At 45.8% G+C, this 11,971-nt stretch overlaps 1 protein-coding gene across 1 annotated transcript in view; it reads left to right on the forward strand.

Moving 5' to 3' along the window:
- LOC141094312 (oocyte zinc finger protein XlCOF7.1-like) overlaps positions 1-10,960 on the forward strand; it is a 39,483-nt gene extending 28,523 nt beyond the window's left edge. Inside the window, exon 7 of the mRNA XM_073580148.1 lies at positions 7,678-10,960. Within this exon, the coding sequence (XP_073436249.1) occupies positions 7,678-8,567 (890 nt within the window). The 3' untranslated portion in view covers positions 8,568-10,960. The remainder of the gene's footprint in view (positions 1-7,677) is intronic.
- Positions 10,961-11,971: the final 1,011 nt, after the last annotated feature.

Below are 11,971 nucleotides of genomic sequence, written 5' to 3' on the forward strand. Positions count from 1 at the left end.
GTTAATGCCACTCCTGTATAAAGCTGGACTTCCATGTTTAAGTGCCAAGTGCATTCTCACCTATATGATTGCTGGACTTCTACATTTTAGTGCTGTGTCCGTGCTCATTCTTAATATCGCTGGATTGCCTCATTAAATGCGGTGTACTTACTCACATACTTTCTGCTGGATTCCTATGTTTTGTGCCTTGTATACACCTGGGTTATATTACTGTTGGACTGGTTATATTAGCGGTCGCGCTCTGCTCTTCAGTTACTCTGGACATTCCTATATTGAGCTGTGTTTTCGTTAGAATTGCAGGAAGTGCTCTGTTTGTTTTGCTTTACTTGCATCATTTCATATTGTGCTGTTTTTGTTGCTATTGCAGGAAGAGCCCTGTCAGTTTTGTTACACTTGTTAAATATATACTTATTTGGATCAACTTTGGTCTCAGTGTCATATTATCCTACGCAATCAGATTCCGTAGTACCCATATAATTGTTACAGTCAGGAGGAGGACCAGGGTGCGGAAGTGGAAGACGAGGTGGTGGATAATATAGTAACTGACCCAAGCTGGGAGGAGAACATGCAGAGCGAGGACAGCAGCACACAGGGGTAGGGAGACGTAGTATTCCAACAGGCAGGAAGAAGCAGTGTGGTGGCCGCAGACAGAAGACGGGCAACCGTTCCCCGTAACACCAATACGACGGAAGTTGCCAGTCCAACTGTTATGTCTTCTCTAGTTTGGATGTTTATTTAAAGACTGCCGATAACCCCAAAAAGGCCATTTGCACCACCTGCGAGGCCAGCATCCGCAGGGGTACAAAACTATCAGCCTGACCACCACAAGCATGATCAAGCACATAGCAGCAAAGCACCCGAATTTGTGGGCCGTTCCACAGGGTCCAGGAACAGTGTCTGCGGGTGACAGCACTGCTTCTTCTGCTGTTGGGCGTGCAAGCCAATTGCCTGTCCATGGTGCATGTGAGGATGCCTCCTGCCCTGCACCTGTCATTGCACACACTCAACTAGCACCATCAGCAAGTACGTCCTCGTCCTTGTCCCAGCACAGAGTTCAGTTGTCCATACCCCAGTCCTTGGAACACAAGTGCAAATACGCAGCCAACGCACCACAGGCCACACTACTAGATTCCCACATTTTGTGACTGCTTCCGCTTGAAACGTTGCCCTTTTAGGCTTGTGGAGACGGAAGCTTTCCGCAACCTGAAGACGTTGGCCGTCCCACGGTACTCGGTCCCCAGCCGCCACTATTTCTCCAGGTATGACATCCCCGCATTACACAAGCACGTGTCCCACAACATTAGCCATGCCTTCAACAATGTAATTACTGGGAAAGTCCACATAACCAGGGACACGTGGACAAGTGCTTGTGGGCAAGGACAATACATCTCGCTGACGGTACACTGGGTTAACATAGTGGAAGCCGGGACCCAGGTGGACCTTGGGATGGAACATATCCTCCCGACGCAAAGGATTGCAGGCCCTAGGTCACCTGCCACCACAGTCTACAGCTCCTGCACCTCATCCTCCTCCTCTTCAGGCTCCATCTCCAAAATGACCACTTCAGTCACAAGCTGGAAGTACTGCAGCACTGCCTCAGCCAAGCAGCAACAGGCTGTGCTGAAGCTAATATGCTTTGGTGACAAACCACACAATGCTGAATAGTTGTGGACATCTCTGAAAGAGCAGGCAGATCTGTGTCCGACACCTTTGAACCTACAGCCAGGCATGGTCTTCTGTGACAATGGCCGGAACCTGGTGGCAGCTCTGAGGCGAGGCGAGCTCACACATGTACCATGCCTGGCCCATGTGCTTAACCTCGTGGTTCAGCGGTTTCTAAAAACCTACCCAGAGCTGCCAGATCTGCTTGTCAAAGTACGCCGCTTGTGTGCCCATTTTAGAAAGTCAGCTCCAGCTTACGCCGCCCTTGCCGTGCTTCAGCAGCGTTTGCAGCTTCCAGCTCAATTATTGTTGTGTGATGTTCCCATGTGTTAGATCTCTACACTGGAGATGTTTGAAAGGATTTGTGAGCAGAAGGGGGCCTTTGTTGACTACCAGCATCAACAAGACCATTGGTGTTTAGTTCAGACCTGACGTTACCATCCCTCTTCTCTGTGTTCACAATCAGTGAGGATGCATTGCAAGTGGAGCACAATGAGATGGAGCAAGGAAACATACACGGTGATTACACACAGCCCAGCCTCATCTCATCCCAACAAGGATTGGGTGACACTGAGGAAGAGGAGTAGGAGGAGGAAGAACAGGAGCTAGTTTCATGTGCTAAAGACGGTACGACATGCACAAATGTCACACCGTCTATTTAGCGTGGATGGCCTGAGGACAGAAAGAAGGGGGAGAGCATGGTCAGTCGTCCTCTTGGTGAGGACACAGAAATCTTGCCTGTTAACAGTCTGGTAGATACTAGGGATGGTTAGCACTCGACTGGAAAGATGAGTCTTCGGTGCTAGTGAAAAGGAGACAGTGGCCCCATAAACATGAGTCCAATATGAAATCACTGCACACGTGGGATATGCTCAAAGTGAACTTTTTATTTAATTTGACGGTGATGAAGCGACAGCTGACATTTCGGCCTAGCAAAGGCCTTTATCACATAGTCGCCCTTTTATAGTAGAGTTTCGGTAGTCACCGGGTAGTAATGATCACTGCTAGGCAATATTTCAAAGAGAAGTGGATTATCCGATATGATCAGAGGTACTGCTTACACAGGATCAGAGCTCCTGTGGGTATGACAAGGAATGATTGGTGGTGCAGTGGTGGGAGCAGGCACCGCCGTGCCTCTGCAGTGAATCCTTGTCATACCCACATATTGCCTAGCAGTGATCATTGCTACCCGGTGACTACCGAAACTCTACTATAAAAGGGCGACTATGTGATAAAGGCCTTTGTTAGGCCGAAACGTCAGCTGTCGCTTCATCACCGTCAAATTAAATAAAAAGTTCACTTTGAGCATATCCCACGTGTTAACAGTCTGGCGCGTATGGCTGAGTGTATGTTACGCTGCCTTTCCCATGACCCTCGCATTCTCAAAATTTTGGGTGACAGTCATTACTGGTTGATGACACTTCTAGACCCACGCTACAAGGAGAACTTTGGATCTCTTATTCCCGAGGCGGAAAGGTCTACTAAAATGGGGTAGAATTGTTAGAAAAAAATTTCCATCTGAAAATCTTGGCGGCAGAGGTCACAGTTTGCTGGACACCCAAGGAGTACAGGCGAAAGAGACACAACAGAGGCAGGGGAACACTGGCAAAGTTATGGGAGAGTTTTCTCAGACCGTCCCATCTCACAGTCCCTGAGGTGCAGGGTACTCTCACAAGGAGTGAAAAGTTTTGGAAGATGCTGAGGGAGTATCTTGCTGACCGTACCAACGTCCTTTGTGCCTTATAATTATTGGGTATCCAAGCTGGACACATGGCATGAACTGGCTCTCTATTCCTTGGAGGTCCAGGCCTGTCCTGCCACTAGCATTTAGTCAGAGCGGGTTTTTAGTGCCACTGGTGGAATTATAACTGAAAAGCGTATCCGCCTGTCAACTGAAAATGCTGACAGGCTGACTCTTGTAAAAATGAACAAGGGCTGGATTGAGCCAGACTTCTCAACACCACCGAATGATAGCAGCGTAACAAACTAAAATCCAGTGTCTTTTTTTGGAAGGTCTATTCCCTTGCACCTCTTCACACCCACACGTGGGTATACGCTTCTTGATTTTTGGCTACTTTAAGTTGTCCTCCACCTTCTCCTCATCCTCATCCTCCACCACCAGATCACCAGGGTGTTTATGATGCCAGTGCAAAAAAAAAAAATGGTTATACGGTATGTTCATGTATACCCCCCCAGGGGTAAATGTTTGTCAGCCCATACACTTACTGCATGGGCATTACAAGTATAGGAGACCCGCTCCTTTCTAATGGGAACATTTTTTATGAGGCCCTCCTCCAGGTCTCTTCCAAGGAGGCATTGGAGTACCTCCATATTGTTGCCAGGCCTTGCATTTGCTGCATAGGCAAACAATATGGGAGACCCACTTCCTAATAATGGGAACATTGTTTTCGGGAGGCCCTCCTGTACGTCTCTTCAAAGGGGTATAGGGGTGCGTCTAAATTTTGGCCAGGCCTTGCATTTACTGCATAGGAAAAAGGTATGGGTGCTTCACCCCCTTTTGGGCCTCCACCCCCTGTTGAGATGTCCAGTATTGAGTGGGCTGCTTTCCTACGGAACCTTCCATCCCCTGGAATCTCTTGACCAGTCCGACCACTTCATCGGCATTCCGGGGATCACCCTGGGCAACCTAAGTCTGTACTGGCCTCAGCAGGAAGTGCACAAACCAGTCCATCACCACCGGTTCTACCATCTGCGTAGTCGTAGAGGACTCTGGCTGCAGCCACTTCTGAACCAGGAGCGACATAAAAAAACCATTTGGGAGTACGGTGGTTTGTCCTGGTCATATGCCCAACGTTGAACCTGCTGTGCCCTGAGAGTCATTGTTAGACCCAAGCGTGAAAGAATCTCTGTTTTTAGCTTGCCATACTCTTTAGCATCCTGAAAAGCTAAATCATAGCATGCTTTCTGGGGTTCCCCCATCAAGTATGGCGCCAGTTCCTTCTCCCGCTGCTCTGGCAGGAGTTTCTCCCTCGGCGACCCTTTCAAACACAGTCAGGAAAGCTTCAACATTCTCCATTGTAGATTCTTCAGCCTCAACAATGCAGTTCTCCACTGCAGGTTCTTCAGCTTCAATATTGCAATTCTCCACTGCAGGTTCTTCCGCCTCCACACTTCATTTCTCCACTGTAGGTTCTTCTGCCTCAACATCATCCCTGGGAGTAATTTTCTGCAAAGCCTGTCTTACCACCTTCCAGATGAGGGCGTCATCAGCTGGACCTGGGGTTGGGGCACTCATCCTGCCCTGGATGGCGGTAGCCAGAAGCTGCATCTGCAGCCGTTGCTCCTGCTGGCACTGTTGGGTCTGTTGTAACAACAGCCTGTTGGTTCCTTGCTGCTGCGATTGGACCAGGTGTTTCAGCAGGTCCTCCATTTTGTCTGGCAATGCTTACAACTGACTTGACCCAGGGCATGCAATCCTTCCTGTAGCAGTCTCATGTCCCTGCTAGGAAGCCTGTCCACATTCTCCACCAATTGTAGGGGTTGTACTTGCTCAGGTGCGATACGAAGAAAACAGGACACATTCCTTTAAAAGTTCATGTGGGTTTATTTCTTCATAAACCCCAAAAGCACAAACAAAATATAAATAGCCTTTAGCTCAAGTAAAACAAAGTATAAATGTCCATAGCAGGGCTCTGCTCCTCTAGGCCTGTGGGCACATAGGCTTGTATACTGTCCAGTAGTTCAGGCTTGTTCTGGAGCCTCGCACAAAGGAGGCCTTCTCCCTCCCAATATACAGACCATGTGCAAAACAACAGCCTCCATTATATAGGTTGTAACCACACACAGATGTAAGGTATGCGGGCAGCCAGACCCACCCATCTCTCATAGCTACCCGCAGCCCGGACAAAGGTGCAACAAACGAACCTCTTAGTGCTTTCATGCACAAGAGAAACACTCCGGGATACATCAATGACAAGCCATCTCTGTGACGCATACCTCTCATCAACCATGCGACCCTTAGCCACACTACAGAACATTGTTTTATGAGGCCCTCCTCCGCGTCTCTTCCAAGGGATATTGGGGTGCGTCCCAATTTTAGGCAGCCTTTGCTTTCACTGCATAGGCAGACAATATGGGAGAGACACTTCCTAATAATGGGAGAAAATTTTATGAGGCCCTCCTGTTTGTCTCGTCAAAGGGGTATTTGGGTGCATCCTAGTTTATGGAAGCCCTGCCACTCACTGCATAGGCAATAACAGTATTAGGAGACACACTGTTTAATCATGTGAACAACAAAGCATAGCAGGCTGATGGATCTCTAAGAATAGTAAAGGCTGCCCGATTGCCCTATTAAAAATTGGCTCTTTGAATTTCAGAATCTCTCCTTCATAAATGAAACGGGATGTGTCTGATGATGTGTCACACACCACATGGCCAGCTAAGGTTTTAAAATGTTAAAATATTTCCCAGTTAATTTTGGTTGAAAGCAATGCTAAAGTTCAAAAACGCATCAAAAACGCTACGTGTGAACATAGCCCAAGGTGTGGAGGAGCATTTGTTGTTTTTGTTTTTTTATTTTGCCTTCTATACAAGTCATTACCCTGGGAAGGATGTTGTTTAACATATTTCCCAGGAAAATCCATTTTGGTTTCGTTTTTGTATGTTTTTATTGTGCGCCTGTAAAAGTGGCGTAAGACTCTGACAACATTGTTCACAGCAATGACCTGGGAGTCAGACATGCTTCCAGGGGTCTTCCCCATGATGTTCCCATGTCATTTGAGCACTGTTCCCTGCAATTTCTAGTCCCTCTAAAGACCAGTGGGGTGGGCTGCCGCAAAAATGCTCGAGTTTCCCATAGACTTACATTGGGCTCGATGCTCGGATCAAGCACCCGAGCATTCCAAATTGCTCGACCTGAGCAACGAGCACCCGAGTATTTTAGTGCTCGCCCATCACTAAAGAGGACTGAACCAGAGGGAACAAGCTTGTGTCTGGCACCTTCCAGCAGAGCTAATACTGCTGGATTGGTTGCTTTTCAAAAAACTTTGAGCCCCTAATAATGTGGAAAGCTGTTTTTCCACTGACAGATGATGTACCTGACTGGGGACTTTTTTCAGATGACTAGAGTTTTTTTGTATTATTTTTGCCTACAGTACATTTTGGTGGCTTTTTATTCAATATTTGGGAAGCACAGTGAACAAACAGTTGAGCTCCACGATCTACTCGTGCATCTTATGAGGTTTTCTATTAGCCTATGAACTGCCATTGTCTTGGTAAATCAATATTTTTACATAACTTGCTGTTTTTACAGACAGTTTGTTAGCACCACGCCAGCTTCCCAGCGTGTCAGTTCACTCACCCATGTTGCAGGTGGTCCCTCTCCCCCTTAAACTCCACATGCTTCCTGCAGTGCTACCAGCTGGACCTCTGGCCATGTTCTAAGGGCACGCGCGTATGCGCTCTCGCCATCTTAAAGTGCCAGCACGTGCACTTGCTATTTCCTACCCAGCCAATAGTTTTGAGGAATTATGTATATATTGCTTCCTCTCCACTGTGAAGGTGCTTGAGCAACATTCCTGTTTCATTCTAGGTTGTGTATGGTCGCGTACAAGTGCAAATCCCGCTTGCTGCACTCCGAAGCAAATCCCGCTTGCTGCACTCTGAAGCAAATCCCGCTTGCTGCACTCTGAAGCAAATCGCAATTGCTGCACTCTGACTTAAACTCTGTCTCTGACATCAACTCTGTCTGTTGCACTCTGATACAAGCTCTGCCAACTGCTTCATCCAGTCTGTTCTTCAGGTCCAGCTGCTGCGCGACCATTGATCTGCCCTGCAGTGGTACCTGAGGTTCAGCGGGAGCCAAATCTAACCTCACCATCAGAGGCTCTAGTGAATAGTCAGGTGATTGCTTAGTCACGCCCCTCCATGCTTTCAGCAGGCCGGGGCACAGTTGTTCCACAAACCACTCACGTGACACAGTTTTAGTAGAAATGTTCAAAAATATAAGTTAAGGATATTTTATTCAAAATTAATAATTGATTTTGTTCTTGGCAGATGACTGTACTAGGAGATCAGAGGGACAGCTGACATCTTCAATATTTAAATCAGATGATGTTGAGATTCCACTGGATACAATGAAAGTGACTGCCATTACTCCATATATACCATGTTCCCTTCACAGCGATGATCTCTCATCTGATCCTTTCAAACAGGTCCTGTCTTCTGATTCATTACAGACTACTAAGGAAACTCAAAGTCACAAAATAAGCATTAAAAAACGAACTGCTCCTAAAGCAAAAAGTTCATTTTCAGGTTTAGAATATGGAAATAGTTTTCCTTTTGAAAAATCTTTTCTTAAACATCAAAAACTTCACACAGTAGAGAATAACTATTATTGTTCCAAGTGTGGGAAATGTTTTAACAAGAAATACAATCTGATTATTCACCAGAGAACTCACACAGGGGAGAAGCCATTTTCATGTTCAGAATGTGGGAAATGTTTTAGCAAGAAATACAATCTGATTATTCACCAGAGAACTCACACAGGTGAGAAGCCATTTTCATGTTCAGAATGTGGGAAATGTTTTACAGATACATCACATCTTATCAAACATCAGAGAACTCACACAGGGGAGAAGCCTTTTTCATGTTCAGAATGTGGAAAATGTTTTACAGTGAAATCATGGCTTATCGAGCATCAGCGAACCCACACAGGAGAGAAGCCTTTTTCGTGTTCAGAATGTGGGAAATGTTTTAACCGGAAAGCACATCTTGATAGACACCAAAGAACTCACACAGGAGTGAAACCATTTGTATGTTTAGAATGTGGTAAATCTTTTGTAGCTAAATCAAATCTTGATACTCATCAGAGAACTCACACAGGAGATAAGCTTTTTTATGCTCAGAATGTTGGAAATGATTTAACCGACAACAACCCCTTGTGATTCCTCGTTAAAATAAAAACACTCATCTCCGCTTCCGTACCGGCGCCGTTCCAACGGTGTCGGGACTCGCATTCCCGAGGCTCACGTGAGGTTGTTACATCACACAAGTCCTGCTCTCAATCAGTGCCAGCTGTACTGTCCCCACCTTTTGGATGTACTGAATATCAACGGGAAGCCAGGGCTGCGGCTGCTCTCCGACTTCCTCAACTTCCTTTTATTGACCGTCAAAAATAACTTAGATTGGGAGAAACAATATATGCTATTGGCAAACTGTACAAAAAGATATAACGGACAGTTGTATAATTAAATAAGAAAGGGAAATTACTTTACAGTTAACCATAGTTTTTTGACTATAAGACACTGCTACAGAAAACATTAAAATCCATAAAGCAATACCTGCCTATAAGCCCCAAATCAGTAGTGGTCAGATCGCTGACACCAGCCCTGTCGTGTTTACTGCCTATATGGAAAGGTAAAATTGCGATAAAAAACATAGTGGCAATCTTGAACTTCTGCGGTCTTCAGGAGTGAAGCTATTGTTAATGTTGGGAATTTTATAAAATCCTGAAGGGCTGAGAACATCCCACAACCCGCCCACATGAGGTCATCAAGGAGGGGTGTCTGGGTGTAAGGCTAGTTTCACACTTGCTTTTTTTTGCAGCGCGTTTTTCCCGCAAAAAAACGCATTGAAAAAACGCATACATAAGCATACAACTGCTGCGTTTTTTTCAAGCATTTTTATGAGCATGCATGAAAAAAACGCAGCGTTTTTATGCGTTTGTATGCGTTTTTAGCACGTTTTTACCGCGTTTGCGTTTTTTTCAACATTTTTAGGTGGCCCCTCACACCACCCAAACCATGACTTTACTAACCCTAACCCTGACCCTAACCCTAACCCTAACCCTGACCCTAACCCTAACCCTGACCCTAACTCTTAACCAAATCATACTTAACCCTAACCCAAACCCTAAACCCTAACTAACCCTAACCCTGACCCTAACCCTAACCCTGACCCTAACCCTAACCCTAACCCTGACCCTAACCCTAACCCTGACCCTAACCCTTAACAAAACAATACTTAACCCTAACCCTAACCCTGACCCTAACCCTTAACCAAACCATACTTAACCCTAATCCTGACCCTAACCCTGACCCTAACCCTAACCCTGACCCTAACCCTTAACAAAACCATACTTAACCCTAATCCTGACCCTAACCCTGACCCTAATCCTTAACAAAACCATACTTAACCCTAATCCTGACCCTAACCCTGACCCTAACCCTAACCCTAACCCTGACCCTAACCCTTAACAAAACCATACTTAACCCTAATCCTGACCCTAACCATGACCCTAATCCTTAACAAAACCATACTTAACCCTAATCCTGACCCTAATCCTGACCCTAACCCTGACCCTAACCCTAACCCTAACCCTGACCCTAACCCTAACCCTAACCCTGACCCTAACCCTTAACAAAACCATACTTAACCCTAATCCTGACCCTAACCATGACCCTAATCCTTAACAAAACCATACTTAACCCTAACCCTGACCCAAACCCCAACCCTAACCCTGACCCTGACCATAACCCTAACCCTAAACCCCCTTAACTAACCCTAACTCTAACCCAAACCCCTAAATTCCATGGTTTAAAAAAAAAACGCATATGCAAAAAAACGCATACATGAGCATGCCAGTGCGCACATATGCGCATCCATAGGCTATAATGGCCATTTTTAGCGCAAAACGTGCGCATATGTGCGCATGCGCTTTTTTGCAGGGCCAAAAAATGCAACATGCTGCGTCTGGAAAATCCCAACGCACACCCCAAAAAAACGCAGCGCATGAAAATCGCATACATGCGCTTACCAGCGCGCAGGTATGCGCACCCATGTTAAATATAGGGGAAAAAACGCATGCGCAGGTGTGCGTTTTTTTCCAGCGCTAAAAAACGCAAATGTGAAACCAGCCTAACTTAGGTGCTGATAAAAGGTCAAGGCAAATTATGATCTGGGTTCATGCAGAGAGATCTATATCAGTATATGCACACTCCCGTTCACTGGACGTTCCCAATCGCTGTGCTCTCCTTCGCTAAGCCAAATCATCTCTGATCACCATAGTAAGTTTCTGGCTTTAATCTTGTTTCTTTTATGCCCTGCATATGCTGTATTGTTTGTGCCCTTTGTAAAATCCTTTTTTTTGTAAATCAGATACATTTTAATTGAATTTTTCAATATACAACAAATGACAACACCCATCCAAACCCCCTATCCCCCCTCCTTGTTCCGGACCACATATTAATTAGCAAGTATCTTATTATATTAATCAACATATTTACGCTAAATATGGCAATCTGTACACTCCTGTGCAAATAAACATTATGAAAGATAAGTCCCAAGTCTCCAAGTTCTTTAGTTGTCACCTGAAACAGGAAGGACATTATGGAAACAGATTTTATATGCATCACTCCAAGGACCTTAATCAGACATATCTCGCTCGACACAAGTAATACCGTATATACTCGTGTATAAGCCGAGTTTTTTCAGCTCATTTTTTTTTTGTGTTCGGCTTATACACGAGTCATTGTCCCAGAAAGCCAGTGGGTGACAGAGGCAGGAGCCGGCGGCTGTGGCTAAATCCTGTGCCGCTGCTAAAAAGAAATTAATATTCATTTATCTTATAGCACGCACAGTGACAGCTGCAGCCGCCACCTTCCAGAAGACATCCTACTCACTCTTGCAGCATCTCGTTGATGCCTGCTTCCAGCAGCTCTTCCTGTGCTGAGCGATCACGTGGCCCCGATCATTAAGGTAATGAATATGTACACCTCTCCACTCCCATAGGCTTGGATGGAATATTCATTACCTTAATGAGCGGTGCAACGTGATCGCTCAGCACAGAAAGAGCTGCTGGAAGCTTTCGTCAATGAGATGCTGCGAGGGTGAACTGGAGGAGAGTGAGTAGGATGGTTATTTTTTTTGTATTATAAAGCATGAACACCAGGACGAGAGGGGGGAAGCCACGCATACCAGGAGAGCTATGGGAGGAGCCACGCATACCAGGAGAGCTATGGGAGGAGCCACGCATACCAGTAGAGCTATGGGAGGAGCCACGCATACCAGGACAGCTATGGGAGGAGCCACGCATATCAGGACAGGGATGAGGGGACAATGCATACCTAGCTTATACTCAAGTCAATAAGCTTACCCAGTTTTCCGTGGCAAAATTAGGTGCTTCAGCTTATACTCGAGTATATACGGTAATATTACCCAGCACCCTCAAGTAAGGACGTAATGTCAATGCCTTGGTGAATTTTCCAGTCCTCCCATATTTCACAGTATTTTTGCAGGGCTCTCCTCTTTTTATATACTGCTTCTTCCAGATGTAGCAGTAGATTCATTT

This window comes from Dendrobates tinctorius, unplaced genomic scaffold, assembly GCF_039654945.1.
Source record: "Dendrobates tinctorius isolate UK_male_01 unplaced genomic scaffold, ASM3965494v1 ptg000063l, whole genome shotgun sequence".
Classification (NCBI taxonomy): domain Eukaryota; kingdom Metazoa; phylum Chordata; class Amphibia; order Anura; family Dendrobatidae; genus Dendrobates; species Dendrobates tinctorius.